A 21,136-nucleotide genomic window follows, 5' to 3' on the forward strand; every position below is an offset into this window, starting at 1 on the left:
AACCCCTTGCCTGTTTTTCTGGATAACAAGTTTTGGATCCCCTTCAATAAAACACTCTGAGCACCGCTATTGGGTCTGGCATCTCATTTCCGTGTGGAAACCATGACAGTGGTCTTCACCAGCTTCTATAATCAGACAATCTAGCCTCACATAACACACAAAACATAACAGATCTCAATCTGTCATTATTTATTCAACCAAAAGTAGTCGATGCAGAAACCACGGGGGAAAAATGAAGCACATCCTTACTGCTTTCATAGAAATTAGGAAGGTAATTAGTAGCCTGGTGTTACTAAAGAAATACACTTGATCATCTGGTCATCAGGAAGTGTGACCACTATGCCATGAAGAAACGTAATCAGCGATGAACTTAGAGAAGCTACTGTTACAGTTCAAAAGTCTGGGAAGGGTTATAAGGCCATTTGAGCTCAATCATTCTGCAGAGGGAACGGTTATTCATGAATGGACAAAGTTAAAGAGCGCCGTGAATCTTCCCAGCAACGGGCGTCCCAGCAAATTTACCCCAAGGTCAGGTCATATAATGCTCAGTATGTTGACAGTACCATCAGAAGAAGACTGAATGACAATGGCTTTCATGGAAGGGCAGCTAGGAGAAAGCCACTTCTCTCCAAAAAGGACATGGCAGTGTGAATTAGGTTTGAGCGGTTACATTTGGGGGAAAAAACCCAAGACTTCTGGAACAATGATCAGGATAATGATCCCAAGCACACAAGTAAATGTACAGTTGAATGGCTGAAAATGAAACGGTGTTGGAACGGTTAAGTTGAAGTTCACACTTCAAACCCATTGAGATGCTGCCCATAAATGGATGAAGAGTAGACCAAATTTTTCCCAAAATGATGTGAGACTGATGAACACAAACAGAAAATGATTCAGTTCTACAAGCTACTGAATCATACGGTGTACTTAGTTTTTTCACATGACTGCTGCATGTTGATTTATTTTTTGTCAAACAATGGCATAGTGAAATATGTGTTGTTTGTCATCCGAGGTCACATTTACTGGATTCCTCATTTCAGGGCCTGGTAAGGACTGTTATTTATTTATTTATTTTGTTTAAATAAAGCTATTGCTATAGGCACACATTCTTACTTCTACTTTATTACTTTAGAACTCTATTCACTTTCATTTTTCCCTGAGTTTCAAAGAAGCTGATCATCATAAAGTAAACTGACAAAAATAAACTTGGAATTTGAAATGGAAATTCAAAACAGAACAGTAAACTTTCTTAGAACATTCTCTGCACATACTGTAATATATACTGAATTTAAGATATAGTGGGTTCAATTCAGAAAATAATTATTCTTTGTGCAAAAAATATATTTCTAGTCCTATGTTTCTATTAGAGTCCTATAATCTGTTTGGCCAGTAAGAATGTAAATTTCTTCTTCATTCTGTAGTAAATCTCTCCAGACTAAGCTATTCTTGTTTGATTTTTTTTAAAACCCATGTTTTCACTCTTCTTTTACACTGCAATTCTCGTTATTTAAAATGTCTAATAAAATGTTTGCTATGTATCTCAGCAACGTCTTTTTTTCTGTTCATTTCACTGAAATCCACTTTCGCTCCTATGTGCATTAATTGATTTCCAGAAGTTCATTCTTAGTTTTCCCCTGTCTCTCCTTCAGCATGCTGTGTTCCACCTTCACCTCCATCAGCATCTTCTAATGATCTGTCTTCCTCTTCATCCTCACTCCTCTCTTCTAGTCCATTCAGTTCAGCTTCTTCTTGGCTGCTGCCCCATATCACCTCCTGCTTCTCATCACTGAGAACATTATCAGAGTTGTCTTCCAAACCAGATCCATCTGCTGTCTCCTCTGTATTCTCCAACTTTCCATCCACTGAGGAAGAAGGTGCATCATCATCCTCTTCACTTTTCTCCTCATTTCCTTTGGCTTCAGGACTATCCTGAACTTTGATTCCATTGGCCACAGATAGAAGGTTACTTCTTCCTTCCTGGCTTATCTCTTCCTCTCCAACCTTGTCTCCCTCTGTGGTTTCCTCGAGTCCATCCTCCTCTGTCTGGTTCTGTGGTGAAAAAGCAAAGTATGGCGGTAAATGACAATCATCTTAGGCTGAATGCATTACTTTTTATTACGGTAAATACACTGTTCCTATTTTCTTCAAAATGCACTTCCCCTTTATGATGTTTCTAATTATTGAACTAAACTGTGTACCTCATCTTGCATTTGATGTGACAGTTCTTAAAAGTATGCAGACCATTTTTCCTTTGAATTATGGTTGAGCATTTTCATTTCATTTTTTTCCCAATACCATTTAGATTTATTTATTATTCTCTCCACAGTGACTTACAATGCTAAGCTTCCCATTCATACAACAGGGTGATATTTACTGGAGCACTTCAGGGTAAGTACCTTGCTCAAGGGTACTACAGCATGAGGTGGGATTCAAACCTCGGTCCTTCAAGTGGAGAGCAGCAACTCCAACTGCTATGTCACCTACTGCCTATAAAACTAATAGAATTGTACATTGTACCTTTAATGAAAGCCAGTATACGATGTTACACAACATTTCAAAAATCTGTATGTTTATATAACAATTTTTTTTTCCTCTGTGTATAAAGGATATAGAACAGAATGGGATATATTCTCCTGAACATCTAGGAACATCATGCTTCCAATTCCCACCTTCCCTCACACAGTCCAGTTCAAGGTGTCTGTACTTCACTTTGGGATCCAATCCCATTCGTGCACTGGGATGTGGAATTCCGATCACTGCCTTCATAACTACACTGACCTGTTCGATTGGTAATTGACCGTTCCAGCCCTCCTCCAGCTGCGTGTCACGATCAGCGCTGCTTTCATCGTCTCCCTGGCCTCCGTCCTCTGTGGAGGGGAGCAGGAATGCAAAGGGAAGCTGTCAGGCTGCGGCGGGACAACACTGACACGCTGTGGCGAGCACAAGGTGAGCAAGGCCTGTTTGCCGGCATCCTGCCGTTAAATAAAGGGCCCCCCGAAAAAACCAACATCCCACTTGGCATTTCAGAGAGCTGAGATCGTCCTTGGTGTAAGTCCCACCACAGTAAATCCCCCAAAGCCCAAGCTTAAGGACAAATCTACAACGGCAGATCCCAGTCTTGCCTGAAGTGCCCGCACGTTTTAATTCCGACTCATCCGACAGAATGTAAATAACGGAATGTGCATTCCGCTAAACAGATGGCAAATAATCCCAGGAGCGCAGCACGGGCCACGTCAGCTCTCGCCTCGTCACTTGGCATCATAATAGGATTATATAGACGTATTCATACGTGTATCAGCAAAAGCACTTATTTTTTGCATATGTCCCAGTACGATAAAATGTGCTTGACATTTGTAAAGGAAGGCGTGAGTTCAGAAGCTACCCATCTTATTCCCTAAGGTGGAGACATATGTGACATATGTATAGTGGGGTCTTTAGTCAACACTTTATTGCTATCAGTGTGCACATTATTTTACTTCAGATCTAGTCAAATTCCAATACTTTTACATTGAGAAAATATCTTTATGAAGGGAATGAAGTGTTTGTGCATTTAGGCTTATAATTAAAATAAAAAAAAAATATATACATTTAAAAAAAATATGGTATGTTGTTGCAGGAGCTATAAGAGCATAAATCTCTGCTGGTACTTGTGTGACAAAAATGGATTAACCAACTATGGAAATAATGATGAGCAAACAGAGCAGGTCTTGTCAGACACATTTTTATGATGCTGGGCAGATTTATGCCTGAATATGTTCCATAAGCAGTTCATGAGCGATGCATGAAATTGCAGAGGAATAAAGTGGAGTATTTGATGTGACATCAGCACCTCTGATCTCTGAACTCAGAGACTGACGTTTTTTTTGTGAAATTTCGCACCAGAGGCCGTTTAAGACATTGAACTGGCTGAACTGCAGTACAAGGAGGAGACAACAAAGAAATCACCCCAATATAAAAGTATGTGGATGCATTTTAGGGGTTTTTAAAAGTATGGTTTTGTCTTTTTTCTTTCATCTGTTACAGTCAGTGTTTTTTTCACTACACCTCTTTTGCAAAACATTCTGTTGCTCTGCACATTTGAAGCATTCATGAGCTTATTGGAAAAAGAAAATAATAATAAAAACAATAAAAACCACACATTAATTGGAAAGGTACACTAATATAAATCTGCATTGTTGTCAGAAGTAAGCAACAAGGCATACAATACTATTTAATATTTCTCCAATACTTATTAAAACAATTCATATTAGGAGCCTGGCAAGCAGCAAATTGGTCCAATAAATTGATGGGAAACAGTAAAAGTGTCCATTTTATTTCTAAGTTGCTCGTTCCCAGCTCTAACAGGAATAGCAGTTACGCTCTGATAAACAAGAAAATTGCATTAATGTTTTAAATACTTAATGACTCATAAATTCAAATAAGAGCTGAGAAATCAATGCAGTTTAAATTACAGAAATTAATGTACTTCACATAAGTTCTTTTCCTCTAATGTCAACTCCAAGAAATATTGCTACACAGATTATAACATTTTACTAAGGCACTTAATGCATTTCAAATGCAAAACTGATTGAAGTTTTGCAGCAAAGATGAGATGCATGGGCAATAATGGGCTCCTCTGAATATTTTATGGAAATTGGTCGCATTTATTAACTGTAGTCGAAAGCACTGACAGTAAGCAAGAAAGTTAATGTGACTATAAACATGTTTAATGTGATTTAGCATGGAGCCCTGCCTTAATTTGATTTTAAATCAAACTGAATACAAATTTTAAAAATCTTGCCTTCATTAAATCCAACAGATAATAGTGGCCATTGAAGATGACTGGTGACTTTGAGTCTGCTTCTCTGAAGCACAGTTTTCAAAGACAGTGACTGTTTGCATTGTACTGTAAGAGCATCGCCCATTTACATACCAAAGTCATTATCTGTTCAGCTAGACATTCAATATATATTTGGAGTCTGCTGCCAGGGGAAATTGCAGATACCATATCTGCCCCTGATATGAAATGCATGGTTAAATGACTTTTAATAATGCTGCACTTTCAGCAGTGTGATATAATAGTGCATATAGTCACATTTTATGTCAAAGCATCAACCTGTAAAAGCATTATTTGCACATTTAAATTCAAGCTTGTCACAATCATAGAGAAATCACATATAGTCACAGCTGTCATCTGAGTACTCGGAATGATATTATTTAAAACAGAATACACAAATATGTAAATAAGTAAATAAAAAAATAAATAAATAAAGAAATAAATAAATAACTAAATTAATCCAAACAATCAATTTCTGTGCACAAAATGGTCTTGAAAAAAAGTATGCATTTTTGAAAGAAACTGGAATGGAATCCAGTTCTAGTTGTACACCACCAATAAAATGATTTCAAACCCTTAGCAAATGCAAAGGACTTAAAATCTCTCATTCAATGCCTCTCAGTAAGTTAATTTTCAGATACCATAACCCACTTTGCACACTGATGCTTGGAAAAACCTTTCAGTTACTGTTAGAGGAGTTTGGTGTATACCAGCTTTTTACTCACTAACTATCAATACCCACCATTTCTAGGCAGGGTAACAGGGGTCTGAAGCCTATCCTGGAAGCACAGGGCACTAGGCTAGGCTGGGTAAACCTTGGATGGAATTCCAGCCCATTGCAATTTACCAGATTTTAGTTAATAAAAATCTGCTTGGCAAAGATGAAGGCAAAAAGGAAATTATTAGGGTAAACAGTAATTAAACACATGTGACATCACTGCTATGCATGGCAGTGAAATGGCGAACAGTTATACCCTACAGCAAATCCTCTGGCTGTTTCACTTTAGATTAAGCAATGCATAGCTGAAGTAAAACATACTAGGCTGTTACACTATATATCCTGGTCTCTGCCATCAACCCTCTCTAGCTGATGTAGAATGCCGCTGAACGAGTTGTGTGACCTGCCAAAGGGTTCATATGTATCTCCACTCCTCGTGTCTTGCCTCTGGTTTCCTGTACCTGCCCGCATAAAGTTTAAGTCTTTGGTCATGGCCTACAAGACCACCAATGGAACTGCTCCCCAATACCTTTTCATCACTTACAACACTCCAGCCAGACTGCTGCACTCCTCTACCTCTGCCTGCTTGGTGGTCCCAGGCATATGAGGTCCAAAATCAGAAGCACAACGGTTTTTCGTTCTGGCTCGAATGTGGTGGAACGACCTTCCTTTTTCACTCGGAGCTGCTGAATCTCTCTCAACAATAAAGAAGGGTCTCAAAGCTCACCTCTTTCGGACTCACTTCTCCTCTGATCTCCTTAGAGCTCGATAAATGCATAGTTCTCAGTTTGTTTGTTTAAAAAAAACCCGGAATTAAGCTACTTGCATAACTATACTGGTTTATACAGTGGAACGTGACAAATTGACTATACTCAAGGATCACGTGCTTGCATCCAGATTTCTCTGTGTGTTGGTTTAATGCACTACTGTATTGCTTTCTAAGATGTATGTCACTTCGGAGAAAAGCATCTCCTAAACGAATAAATTAATAAACGTAAATGTATGTTGAGGTGGTGGTTCCAGAAGAATGAATTGTAGTTACACAATGTGGGTAGCAATAATTTGTATTTATATGAAGGAGCTCTATTTTGACCTTACAATGTCTTTTGTCAAAGAGCCCGCTGTAGCTATAGGTCTATTTTGTGTTCAAAGCTTTTAGAACAGAGTAAAAATGTACCTGGTACTGAATATGTGAAAGAACAAGAACTTTAGCCAAAGCATGGTGAATCAACTTCTGTGCAGCTAGCTTCTTATTGTGGTCCTGATGTAATCCCACACAAGCCCTGTTTCGTGATCATACAAGCATTATGCATTTAGAAAGCGCACAGAAAATCCTAAATACACAAGTCTTAAACATGAAATTTACAATGTTTTCAAGCAGGATTCTTTTTTTTTTTAAACAACAGATCATGTTCATTGTATTTTGCTCTTTGTTCGGCCACTGCCTTGATAACCTCTCTTCCTGCCCTCTTAACACCTTGATTTTACCTTGATTTTACCTCCGCTTCAGTCATCACTTCAGGCAACTTTTCACATCTGCTGAGAGGCTTCTTTACTTATCACTATTAAGCACACTCACTGGAAGATTACCATTCCTTTCTTAATCCCATAAGCTCCCTTCAAAGGGTCACAAAGCCCTTTGCTTTTGAAATACAGAACAAATGGAACGTAGTGTCATGTTGTCTCGATGCTCATTTTAACAAGACATGAAAAAGCACATTTCAATTTCTCATGCAAATCCCCTCTTATGAGCACAGATCGAACGCTAAGGACGATACGCCCATGTTTATGTTCTCAGTTGTTTACGCTTTAAATTACGACCACTGGGCAGATCACATGTGAAAAGAGAGGGCACAACTGGAGTTTGCTTTATGTTCAGAAGCAGGCTTCTACCTGAGAGCTGATACCTGCTGTAAATACATTAAATGGAAATGATTAGACTTTGAAGGACGGTCATATGTACGTTGCAGGACAAGGCGTGTCGTTCAAGGTTACAGTTTTTACAACTCGAATCCATACTCATAATTGATTTCTCCGTTTTAAATTTCACTCTGTAGAATCCAGATTTATGGATATGGTGCTTTTATATTATATGTGCTTTTTTTTTTTTTTTGCATTCTTAAACGTAGTGGAGCATTTAATGTTTTTCTTCTGGCTGACCTGACTTGTATGCTCATGCTGGTTCTCAATGAAATTATTTTATTGACAACATTATTGCTGATTTTAGCTGAGACCTTTAATACAATGTTAGTTTTCAAGCAGTGTACATCTTAGCAATGATTCATTTAAACCCTATTTTTTTAACTCTATTAAATCATGGTATGTTATATGATGACGAATATCATGGCAGGAGGTAGGACTTGAACCAGAAACCTTCAGATTACAACACAGCTATCTTAAGTAGGACACTGCCTGCTGCTCTTTGATAACAAATAATACTTAATAATCTCTATTGACTGCAGCCCAGCCACTTAAAACAATAAAATAAATATTTTTCTAGTCATTTTCTGCTGTTTCTCTTTAAAACAAACAAAAAAAGGAATAAGTCAGTTTAAAATAACTTAACCCTAATTTATCAAAACTCTTCTGGAAAGAGTTTGTTCTCATATCTTGCTTGGGATGTGAACTGAGGGATTCAGCTCTAACCACTACGCCACCTGCTGCCTGCCTCCCCCAACCCAGCTGTCCGGGAAGCATACAGTAGATCAGTTTTAACTCGTGACAGGATCTCTAAATGTCAGTTCATTCTGTACTCCTCCCATTTTAAAAGCGGGAGCTTGTATGCGTGTTTGTGACGAGAGCTTGTTGAGAGCTGTTTGACGATTTCAATTTATTTTTCCTGCTCTTGGTCAAGCACGTCACCCTAGATAAGAGCAGTCTGGAAGTGGATGAAATGCAAATGTGGTGTTAATTGAGAGACAAGCTAAACTTGAGGATGATGGAGTTTACCCTAAATGCAATACTGCATACCAACAATTTACATGGGTAAAACCACTTACATGAGTAAAGTGTTAAAATTTCACTAGCATGTACTGCATCTGCTCCAACACCCTAATGAATCTTACTAATAGGTAAAAACTAATATTTAAATAAACACAGAACACAAAAGTCCTTAAAATGTTCCAAGAATTCCAATTAATTCTCTGAAATGATATTTCTAAAATGTGAAACTGAAAAAAAAGTATAGCTTTTTATTGGAATATAAAGCGGCGGCTTATTTTCACACAGCAGCTGTCAGGATTTCTGTTGATAAATACTTTCTAATGGACATTGAATTGATTTTATAAATTTTCATTCAATATAATTTTTGCATGATGTCTAAAACAACACAACGAGAGCTCAAATGTGTACTGTTTATATTATAATAGCAAATTGAGAAAATATTCCATATTTCTCCAATATAACATAGAGAATTTGGATCTACCTTGGTGGCTGTGCTCTCGCCCAAGGACACAATCAACTGTCGTCCTTGGGTGTAATGAAAGGATGCTTTTTATGACTGGCTGTTACAACCTTTCAAAACGGGCAAAGCATATGTTTCCACTGCATTTATGAAAATTGACTAAATGTTAAAAAGAGCACTTAACTGAAGTATAACACATTTAATGGTATATGAAGTATAACAAACGTAACATGTATAACATTTATAGCATATGAAGATTAACATTATTATTATTATAAGCAAGCAGAATTACTACTACTACTACCACTACTACTACTACTACTACTACTACTAATAATAATAATAATACACACACACACACATTATCAGAACCGCTTGTCCCTTACAGGGTCACGGGGAACCGGAGCCTACCCGGCAACACAGGGCGTAAGGCCGGAGGGGGGGGAGGGGACACACCCAGGACGGGACGCCAGTCCGTCGCAAGGTACCCCAAGCGGGACTTGAACCCCAGACCCACTGGACAGCAGGACTGCGGTCCAACCCACTGCGCCACCGCACCCCCTATAATAATAATAATAATAATAATAATAATAATAATAATAATAATAATAATAATAATAATAATAATAATAATTTAGCAATTCCTTATATAAGACAAGAGGCATACCTAAACAACAGTGAGACAGAGACTGTCTGGTCTGTCGTACCAGGTTTGCACCATACTCTGTCACTAAATTACACACCCCGGCATTGTGTTGGATTGTGGAAAATTTAAATGGCAGTCAGAGCCTCTGTTTTTTTTAAGGGAATAATTTTCTTCTTTCACAGATACTAATTGCACTTGGGAATGCGAGTCAAAAAATAAGGAAGGAAGAAAAAGTGATTGAATCAAACGCTGCAGAATTTCTCTGTCTTGTGGAAAACACTGTTGAGAAACACTTTTAAAAAAATGACAACAACTGCCGGGCATCCTTTGTCTAGTGCAATGTTTTGCTTATTTTTGTTTTTTACTTTTTCGGCCTGTGTGACGTGATTAGCCTGTCGTCAGAAGCAGTGAAATGGGTCTTCTCAAGAACACTCAATGGACCGGGCCTTTACTGAGTGGGACACTGAAACCTCCCACTACTTACAGGTGTTATATTTGCAAGCATCATTGGCTTTGATGCTGTATGTAAGCACTCTATCTTATTCGACAGCTATTCTAAAACAAAACAAAAAAAAACAACTTCAAAATTCACTGGATGCCTAATTCATTTTGTTCACAAAACAAACTCATGATTGGCTGTAGAAGAACAATATCTTAACTTCCCAATCCTGAACAAGTGTCATTTAGAAAAGGAAAAATGAACATTGTGAACATTACACCGAACGTTAAGTATTTATAATTTATCTTACAATTATCACAGGATAACAGGTACACAGGACCAAGCAACCAAAGAAAGGATGAAACACCAGACCTCAGTTGAACAAAACTGATGCCAATCACAACTTTCTAATCCTCTAAAGTCCTTTTCTTCTAAACTGGAAATCATTTTGAGAAAGAGCCTAGTTACCTGAATACCTGAGAAGTCTAAATAACAGCAACAGGAAGGACAGTTTGGCTAAATCTGCCCTGAGCACTCAATCAAAGCACCTCATTCATTAACATACAGTTATCCTTCACTTGTAGAGCTGCTATCATGCTGTTCTTCTCAAATCACTTCTGCAGCTCTTATTTTTACATAGATACAAAACTAAATATCGCCACAGCCACATGTTATTGCTTACATGGTTCTTTTTTGTGCAAAGGGGAATGGCATATGTAACACCATATAGGCAATAAATTATTAACAAATTTGAATATTGCCAAGATGCTGGACGGAGATGCTGCACGTCTCTTATTATCTGGGGAATTTAGGACCCTTCCATCAGCCACCTGGGTGGCAATTGAACCTTTTGCATTTTAATGGACTATTTAGTGAATATTGCAATTGCCGTGCCTTACACCCATTCCATTCTGCAAGCATTACAATGGAAAGTTGTAAAGCTAGATCAAATTTGCCATCTACTTTTAGGGTTTCTTTTCAAAAGATGTCTAAATTGCCCATGCAGTGATATAGGAGTAAAAGATGATGTAATGGTTTTATACAATGGGTAGTGCCTCAAAGCAGGAGCTGTTCTTGGACTGCTACTACCATCTTGTGGCCTACGAAAAAATATTTTTTAAGATTTCAGGAATTACGTCATTCGTTTGTTGAATGAACCCTGAATATGTGGAACACAGCAAAGGAGCTGCAAAATCGATGCCCTCGAACCAACAAAGACTGAGTGCTGAGCACTCGCTGTTCTCAGATGTGACAGCATGACGGTATTTATGTGACACTTTTGTTTGTACCATCATTTGCATGTTGGATGGGACCCCTCCAACAGGAGGTGATGGGATCCTTGAGCAGATCTCAAAGCTGAGGCTTCAAATTGCAGATCATCAGGATGTCCGAGCAAACGTTTTCAACCATATTAATATAAAAGCCTTAGTTTCCAATGAAAGCATAATGCACAAAAGAGCCCAAATCCAAGGATATCATCGTATACTGAATTTACCATGTAAAAGTAAAATAAACAGAAACAAGTACAAAACTGTCGGTAATAAGATTAAGAGCTGCCAAACATAATATTAATCGAATAAATTAATTACAGTTCGGAACAATTCCGATGTGCTCAACGACTGTGAAAATGAATATAAATTTTTTTACACGGTTGTAAATGTCTAGTTGTGTGGCTTACTGGTTTGACAATGACATCACTGTATTCTTCAAAGGAAGAGTCTTTGTATCTCTGTTGTCTCATTTTATTTATCAGCAGCCGATTTCCCATGCATCCACAGTAAACTAACTTACATTTTCCATCAACACAGAATTAGCTCCTTAGTTTCCAAAAATGTCACTTGCTTAATTTGTCAAAAAGTCCTATACTTTCTGATTAGCAGACAGAGAAAGATTTGTACACGATGCAAGCAGAAGAGCTTTTATGTACTCAGTAGTGAAATCTTCATGTACTACGCTCGATTTTTCCATGAGAAACAACATGCTCGTATGCAGCTGTATGACGAGTTCTTCGTTTGGTCACTACATTAATGCTTTCTTCATGCCACTGTCATTGTTTTCAGTGTGATTCAGGAATAAATGTATAGTCAAAAATTAGAAAGTTTGACATCAAGTGTGCAACCTTGTTCCAAAACTTCTAATTCAGGCAATAATACCGTTGTACATAATAAAACAAAGTACCTGCTGTAGAAGTATACTGACAGCGTGAAGAGAAAAAATGCCTTTGTACCGAATAATAAATCTGTTGTATAAAAACGGGACGGTGATTTCACATGGCATTGCAGTGGTGTCTCATTGTGCAGATTCCCATTAAATAAGGCATGAAAGTACTCAAATTCATATTTATACACTGAAGACTACCACCTCCAGCTTGTACTCCCACGAGGAAGAGTGCCATCTGGATGATGGTGGATTTGCTTGCTTTGACGATCATTTGTGTTCCTCACAAAATAGAGTGAAACACTTCACGTAAACTGCGGACAACGGCGTATGGAACAAAATTAGAGACGTCTAAAATATGGGGTTCCGCATGCTGATTGCCGACTAATAGTTTCATTAACCGAGGGACCGCTAGTGGTCTTCGGGGACTGCTAGGGCTGCTCTGCGCTATTCATACATCTGCTTTGGAGAACTCTGTCGGGAAATGAAAGATGAGATCCCACAGGGCCTGAGAAGACAGAGCCGTTCTTACCGACGTCCTGTGCCCCGAACGACATGGTCAGGCCACTCTTCTTTGGTCTCAGCATCATCAGCTGCTCCTCAGACCGGGCCTCCTTGCTCCCTTGGGTGGTCGGAGACGCCTTGGAGACGTTGCATCCTGCCATCGATTTACTCTGATGCCTACCCTTCCATGGAATACAAAGAAATCTTGTGAGTAAAAGCGTATTGTCTCAAAATAATATGGAATCACCTGATAATTTAAGTTTACGATTCAGACAGTGAAGGTCTCTGTATGTCGAAACCACTGGTGACTAAATAAACAAAATATTTTGAGTTTAAGCTGTTCAAATTTAAAGTGTTGTTTTCAATAAGGTGCTTCTTGAGTGACGCATCCCTTTTCCTGATCATTTCAGTCATCAGTTTTTATTCCTGTTCCTATTATTATTGATTCAAGAATGTGATAATATGCAGTACGTGTTATAACAGATACAACTATAATTAAAAGACAAGACGAATGCAAAGTCTCCACTGAGTATCTGCTTTAATCTCTAAGTTTTTAAGGCTAGACTTTACTTAGTTTTATAAATTTATCTTATATCTTAGACTTTTAGTGTTAAATACTTACTGTGTCATTCTGTTTTTTGATTCCATAAATAGGAGGTAGTGAGGCTTTAGATCTAGGAAGTAATTTTAACAGTTTATTATTTATAAATCTTCTCAATAATGTTGGCATCTTATCTTGATAAATGATGATAATTATATCAAAGTATTTAGAATTAACAACATTTATTATCATATTCCTTTAGTGCTCATGCAGTATTAAAATAGTTATTAAAAGTGATTCATTCTGAACTGTCACATAAACTTGTAAAGTTTTACATGACTCTTACCCAATAAATCTTCTCATTGCTGGTTTGGCAAAAATCAGATCGCTGTAAGGAAGTTTTTTGAACTTCTCACGGCCAACAGCTACATAGAACTGTCCATTCTCTAGTTCCTTTCCATCACTGATGAGGGTTCCATTAAAAGTGTAGAGGCTGCCAAAAGGGGGAATTTTTATTTCAAGGTGAGTATATAATGTATTTAAATGTATAATTCAACTACATTTGTATCAATAAAAGGTAGAATAAAGACAACTGATTTTTCTGTAAGGGTGCATAATTAAAAGATGAGTTGAACACTATTATAAATTAATTGTAGACATTTAATTTAAAACTATTCAAACAGATAGATAGATAGATAGATAGATAGATAGATAGATAGATAGATAGATAGATAGATAGATAGACAGAACTGTTTTGTTTGTACTTACCCTTTGTTACCCTTATAATAAAAACAGTCTAAATTTTAGAGTCTTAAGTATTGCTTCAAAGCACAATTATTACAGCATCAAAAGTAAAATTAAAAAATCTTTATAAAATAACAGTGAAGTCACGTACAATACAGAAAGTATTTCAACCAGACTGAGAGAGCAGCTGTCTTGCAGTTTTCTAAAATTTCTGCTAAAGGTTTGCATCATGCGGAAAACAACCTCAAGGAGAAGAGTTCAAATCTGACTTGTACTGCACATGGGATGCTGAGCAATATCAAAAACAAAATAAAATAAAATAAAATAAAATCCTTCTTCATCCTCTGTGCTAAGAGAAAGTTTAGACTGGACAATGGATCACATTAAAATCTGAAATAAGGGTTTGGTCTAATATTCTAAGCATGGATGTCCACTGCTCTTTATGATCTTATTTCAAGCTATGAAGCGGTCACCTGTGTACCCCCCCGAGGACCCGCAGACTCATCTTCTCCGTGATCATCTCCAGCACGCGCTCAAACTGACCCAGCGTGCGCTGGGGTATGAGGAGCCGGACGGCCGGGTTCAGGACGTCTCCATTGGCTACGACACTGCAGTGGGAATGAGAAGAGCAACGGGATGTCATCAGAGCCGTGCTGCGAACCAGACCACTGTTTGGAGGCACAGAGCCCACAACGTGCTGGTGGACTTACAAAATCAGACAGGGCTCTTTTATGGGCTTCAGGAACCTTGCTGATGCAATTACTCGACCGTGGGGCACCCGTTTCACCTGAGAGGAACACGAGAAAGGAACCTTTTAGAAGGCACCATTTACTTTTCAAATTTCCCAAATCCCTGCAGATTTCTTAAACACTTTGGAATTCGATAAATGCATCGGAAATGTAATACAATTTACACGTTGAATTACACTTCGTAAATGCAGATCATCGTATTTGTTCATTGTAACCACAAGTCATTATTTTCACTGGAAAAAGAAAGTACAAGACGGGCAAATAAATAGGTACACCCAAGTGGCACCCTACAGGTTAAAAACATCTTAAATAACTTTTTGTCTGACATAATGTAACAGGAGATATGCACACCCCTCAGGTACAATTACAAGCTACACGTCCATCAGTTGCCATACAAGTAAATGCTTACTCTCCAGTTGCTTAGTGTTAAGCACTTTGCTTTTCTTTAATTATCAGCAGTTAATTACTAGGATTCTGGAGACACGACTCAAGTGGTCTCCAAAAATTGACATCGACACTTAACGACATCACCAGGCAGCTCAAGACAGTATGTCCAGATATCACAATAAAATTCATCAAACAACCACTTGGTTAATAGTTAATAACTATAATCTAACTATATGATAACCAAACAACGTGCGTCCATATTTTATCATTCCTGGTGTTAAAACTAACTATAATTCAGAACACCTATTAAAACTTCTCTGTGATGCATTGGTGTCTCGTCCAACGTATAAACTAGCCTGGTGCCCTGTGCTTCCAGGATAGGCTCTTGACAGCAGCAAAAAACTCGGGAGAATCTGCTGTAGATAATGAATGAATGAATGAATGAATGAATGAATGAAATGCACATTTGAAAAATATATATATTAAAAATGAGTATTTCACATTTGAGTTTCTCAAACAAACAAGCAAAAATGTTGTTTCCTGGAACCACTCATGTCAAAATGTGTACTGACTCCTACGCTATAGCTCACGTGTAATTTTATAAATGTCTATGAAGTCTTAAGTCTTAAAGCTCCAAGAGGCTCGTTGCCCTTCTGTTTATGACCTTGCTGGTCTATGTTTTCTTTTTTTTTGGAGCTAAGGCTGGCAGGCTGGCACTGGCTCTTCTCAAGCGCTGGAAGGTAAGCAGGCTTCGTCTCCTGTTTCAAAGGACCCGTCACTGCTTAGCAACGGGCAGACACACTCACACAGAGCCAAAAAAAGAGGCACCGGGGGTTAGAGTGGAGGTGCTGTGTGTTTTTTAGCCAGCGACACTTGGGGGGCCTCGCAAATTGAAACAATCAGAGGGAGCGAAAGTGTGCCAAGGTGGGGGGAAGGGGATGGGGATGAGGCCCCCGCTAATGGACCGCCTGTTAAAGCCTGTTACAGCCGGCAATGTTTACAGTTGTGCCAATTACCTGGGAAACTGCAGCTTACCCCCTACCCAACACACACTCATAATAAGTTTTGGGCCATAATGAGGAAAGCACCCAGCGCTTCATATTTTTGACTCAGCAAGACTTCAGAAAAATGAATCCCCTTGAAGAGTAAGAGGTCATTTTAGTGTTCGTTCCCATCATACAAGAAATGCTGGAAAGTAAATACCTGCCACTATGGTCCTGACCACGGGAAACACAGGAAACACATGGATGGCAGCTGAGATGAGACCCAGTGGGGCCATTAAGCGTAACGTGTGTGTGTGTGTGTGTGTGTGTATGTGCGTGTGTGTGTGAGAGAGACCCGGCCTATGACCATGAAATCAATTATTAACTCTTAGGACAGTATCGCAAAGTGATACTTCACAGATGGAGACAATGGAATATCATGTGGGACTTAGCTCCAAAGTGTCATAGGAGACGTTTTGTAAGTGAGGTACTTATTGGCCATTATTTTCCATTGTGGATATTTGTCCTTAATCCAAGGGGCCTGAAATTCTGAATTTACTATTATTATTATTATTATTATTATTATTATCATCATCATCAGGTGTTTTTTTAGAACTCATTCCTTAGTGGGTGTTATTAATTTCATACTATGCTGTAGAATACTAGTGAGCTGGAAATGTATTGACAATGAAATTATATGCTATTCATTAGAAATCCACAATTTACAGTCCACTGTAATGGGCCACTTAATATGATATATGATATAACAAACAACTTTTCAACTGAACTGCTGATAACCTCTGCAAGTCAATAATATGGACCTACTTCAGATTTATGATTTTATACTGAATGTTTGCTGCTATGTATGTAGCTGACGGTAACTGTGGAGTGACATGATTTGCCTTCCATACGAAACGGTTGATTTCTTGTATCATTTCTTACGAACTTTTGTGTTTCTGCTTATGACGCTGTCACTGAAACGCACCTAGTTTCTCAGCGAGAAAAATTAAATGCTTAACGCGTTTCGCTCAGAATTAATCACCGGCCTCCAGGCGCATCCGTCCTCCTCGCTTGGTGCTTCATCTGCGGTCTATGCTCTCGTTTCATCCGATCTTCCGTCCTTCTTCATTAGTCCGATTAAACGTTATTCCACTTAATTAGAGCTACTTTATGAGGAAAGGCACAGATTCAGGCGCAACACGTGGGGTCCATTAGGGACACCGGGGACATGATGCAGCAAACCCACCACACATGTCCTCATCGAGTGCAGGGGACTTAATGACCTCCGACGGAGGAAGCACCGGATTCTTGGAAGCAAAATCTCGACTTTGACTTAATTTCTCTGCTCTGCTTTGCAAACCAGGCCCAACCGTTTCATTTATTAATTCAGTTTGCTCCTGGCAAAATGTGTTCTCCTTCCCTAAATGAGTTAGTACTGAGTACTGTATTTGGATTATAATTTTTCCATGCTTTGCCCATTCCAAATTTTAATGATCTCAATGAGTACTAAGCGATCACTTAGAGGACTGTATTTCATACCGAAAAGCCTCAGCATCCAAAACGTATCAGACATTTATTACTATAGTGAACGAGGTCTGTCACATTAGGCTTTATTGAGGAGAAATGTGATTGAGTTTAAGGATATTCTTACGAAATGACCGCAGTGTTTACAGTAGTTTTACCATTTTGCCATTACTATACATTGTGCTGTACAGCAGAAGCTGGGGCTCAGCTGTGTTGTATGATGTAACAGTGGGAAAGATGGAAAAGCATTCGTAAATATTAGAGGCTTACCTGTCCTGAAGTATTCTGATGGAGGCCTTTCTTTTTGGATCCAATCTGGGAATAACTGGAAATTTGAAACAAATAAAAAAAAAATAAATAAATATGTAAAAAAGTTTATTTGTTTGTTCTGGAAATTTGAAATAAATGAAAAAAAAAATGTTTAAAAAAAATTTATTTGCTTGTTCACTTTTTATGTAATAATTCTAGTGGTTATTCTGAAAGAAAGAAGAAAAAACTTTGTAAGTGTTCAATGAACCTGTGTTATATATACAAACTGAGAAAGTGTGCGAACTATAAAGCTCCTTACCTGTAAATCTCTCTATATTTGGCCAAAGACACGTGTAGGGAGACTGTACTGTAACCAAGTGCAGCCACGTACATCACTAAAATATTGTTTAAAAAAAATTCTAAAGTACTGCAATAATGGATATGGTTACAGTCACAATTTCAGCCAAATGTTAAGAACCAACCTTTGCCATCATATGTATGTATGGAGAATGCAAAAAAATATCAGGGCCGCAGCAGCCACAGTCATAACAGGTGGTATTAATAGTATTTTTATTCAACATATTTGATTTTTATTAACTTTTGTGGATATGTAGCATGGTGGCACAGCAAGTAGCACTGTGCTCTCACAGCGCCTGGGTGGTGTAAGAGGATGTGGGTTTGATCCCGGTCTGTGTGGAGTTTGCATGTTCTCCCCGTGTCTGCGTGGGTTTCTTCCGGGGGGCTCTGGTTTCCCCCTGCAGTCTGAAGACATGCTGTTCAGGTTCACCCATAGTGTGTGAGTGACACAGAGAGAGTGTGTTCACTGATATGTCTGGATGAGTGATGCAAGTCACCTTGGTGAATAAGGTGTGTGGGCTGATAATGCTACATAGTATCCATTGGAAGTTGCTTTGGAAGAAAGCATTTGCTAAATAAATAAATGTTAATATCCTAACAGGATTGCCTTGTGACAATTTTGGCTAAATTTTAAAGAGAAACGGTTTTGTTTACTAGTCAACAGCAATTTTTTGCACCATTCATCGTGTAAAAATGGCGTGTATTACATATACAGTTAATGAGGGACCTCGCCTCATTTTAGGATAGGCTCCGAACCACCGCGACCCTGCCCCGGATATGCACTAATTGATGCTGAACGGATGAAGGGATGCCGTCGAAGAATTCATTCTTAGACGTGCTCAGTCATCCCTCCCTGATGCTCAGTCCTCACTTACTCGAGCTTCTTGAACCTCTCCCGTCCTGCGGCCACGTATCGCTCCCCGCTGCGGATGTGCTCCATGGAGGAGACCCGATGTCCTCCTCCGGGGGTGTAGATGTTCCTCACGGCCCCGAAAGGAGCCTGAACTCCCCCCGTGACCTCCTTCAGAAACGTCTCGAAACTGGAGACCCTCTTCTCGTTGATCACCAGGCGCCGGCCTTCGTAAAACGGGTCTCCGTTCCGATATACGAAGATGTTCTTCACCACGGGCTGAGCCAGGAAGCTGGGCTTCCCCGGGTCCATGGTGCACCTTAATAAAATAAAATAAAATAAAATAAAATAAAATAAACGCACCAGGACCCCGCTGATTAGGAAATATCGGAGAAAAGGGAAAGCCGGCCGCGCGAAACAGCTCTTGAAATAGTCTTCATTTTAAAATGTTTAATTCCAGCAAATAAGACAGACTTTCCCAGCAGCAACTGCTCACATCATGCGAGAAGAGCGCGCGCACCGGAGTCCATAGCCTCCGTGTTCCTAAGTGGCGCGAGTCGTAGCAACACAACAGCGCCACGCGGGAACGTCCCCAGCAGAGTAGACTGCGCTGATCCGGACCTTCCACACTACCCGATCTCTAGACCTTCCACACTCCCCCCATCTGAGATCTCCAGACCCTCCACATTCCCCCATCTCCAGACCTTCCACACTCCCTGATCTCCACAGACCTTCTTCTTCCGATCTCCAGACCTTCCCCGACAGCAAAAATCCGGTCTTCAGAACTCACTTCAATCACTGTCTGAGGTCCTGGACTGGAGAAGATGCTGGAGATATTCCTACAGCTGGTGACAGGTTCTACACCTCTATCCAGACCCCATCCGCACTCTGCTAGTATCATGGGAAAGTTCACCGCATCCTTCAGTGGTTTCTACAGGAACATCAACTCAAGCAGCCCTCAACCCCCTGGTATCTGCGTGGGTTTTTCACTGAAGGACACGGTACTCCCTGCCCCCTCCCCCGCGGCAATGTTGCTTTTTTCTGCTGAGATGAAAGGGAAACCTCGACGAGGTAAAGGCACCTTAGGTAACCACGGTAATCCTCTAAATCACACTCTTGGACCAGACTTTAAAAGTCTCATCCAAGCAGCGGGTTAATTGAACTCCCGGGATTTGGTCGATTCCCTGGACGCGTCTCCATCCGGAACTGAAAACAAAAATCGTTTCTCCTTTCCATTTGCTGCACGGGGGCAACAAGGGGATCCGTTTTCCTGTATTTATTAATTTATTTATTTTGCAAAATTATTTGTCACTATGTTATTTAAATACTGGATGCCTTTTTTTTCAGATTTAGACAGTGTAATAATTCAAATCCATGCGTTAGTTGTTGTTTTGACATTATGATAGATAGTTTTTGCAGTTTCATAAACTTCTTACAGTGGTAAACTACTCATTGTTTACACATTTATACAGTTGGCCTTTTTTGTGCTGGAGCAATTAAACTTAAAGGTATAAGTGAAGGGGTCAGGGGTGACACAGGAGGATCGGGATTGGAGCCCATGACCAGCCTCAAGAGGCAGCAGCTCTAACCACGACACCAGCTGCTGCCGTCAGATTCATTACTGCGTTGAAATAAATACATGGAATAAAATAAAAAAACAGCAATACGTACATTTTTCATGCTTGCAAGATTAAAACAGTCAATTTATTATTATTTGTTTTAATTAAGAACAAAAAATAACATTCACAATCAAGCAGCAGTAATAGGTGTTATAATCAAGATCTGTTTTTAACGCGCTTAGAAAATAAAATGTCAAACTTGAACATATAGGGTTCATAATACAAGTAACATCAGGGTTACAGAAGAATGTGTGCGCAGTATAAGTGTTATATCTATAGTTAGGATGAAGAGACATAGAGAGATGACCATGTTTATGCCAACGACGTCAGAAAAATGGATATGCTCACAATTTTCAATCTGTCCTCCTCTCCATGTGAATTAAAAAAAAAATAAATAAATAAATAAAATAAACTTTCAGGTTGGAGCTACTCAAAGCAGTACTGCCGATG

The 21,136-nt window shown here is 39.1% G+C and overlaps 1 protein-coding gene across 2 annotated transcripts; it reads right to left on the bottom strand.

Moving 5' to 3' along the window:
• Positions 1-1,315: 1,315 nt before the first annotated feature.
• On the bottom strand, positions 1,316-19,806 carry LOC108940639 (doublecortin domain-containing protein 2-like). 2 transcript variants are annotated; one of them, XM_029246028.1, is made up of 11 exons: positions 19,799-19,806; positions 19,093-19,386; positions 17,882-17,936; positions 14,679-14,755; positions 14,442-14,576; positions 13,571-13,717; positions 13,306-13,357; positions 12,712-12,865; positions 2,779-2,867; positions 1,968-2,049; positions 1,316-1,862 (listed from the first exon to the last, which is right to left on the bottom strand). In XM_029246028.1, exons 2-11 carry the CDS (start codon positions 19,377-19,379, stop codon positions 1,624-1,626), a joined length of 1,317 nt encoding a protein of 438 aa, XP_029101861.1. In that variant the 5' UTR covers positions 19,380-19,386; positions 19,799-19,806; the 3' UTR covers positions 1,316-1,623. The 2 variants fall into 2 exon arrangements, with proteins under 2 accessions (XP_029101861.1, XP_018618422.2); XM_018762906.2 differs by having other exon boundaries at positions 1,316-2,049.
• Between the last annotated feature and the right edge of the window lie 1,330 nt (positions 19,807-21,136).

The sequence above is a fragment of the Scleropages formosus genome, chromosome 18, assembly GCF_900964775.1.
Source record: "Scleropages formosus chromosome 18, fSclFor1.1, whole genome shotgun sequence".
NCBI classification, from domain to species: domain Eukaryota; kingdom Metazoa; phylum Chordata; class Actinopteri; order Osteoglossiformes; family Osteoglossidae; genus Scleropages; species Scleropages formosus.

What these genes read in the sequence shown, in the direction of transcription:
- LOC108940639 (XM_018762906.2), bottom strand. Translation starts at nt 19,379, where the DNA reads ATGGACCCGGGGAAGCCCAGCTTCCTGGCTCAGCCCGTGGTGAAGAAC. An exon ending in GTTCGGGGCACAGGACGTCG is followed by an intron (nt 2,868 to 12,711) that starts GTAAGAACGGCT and finishes TCCCCTCCACAG; the next exon opens with AGGACGGAGGCCAGGGAGAC. An exon ending in GTCAATTACCAATCGAACAG is followed by an intron (nt 2,050 to 2,778) that starts GTCAGTGTAGTT and finishes TTTTCACCACAG; the next exon opens with AACCAGACAGAGGAGGATGG.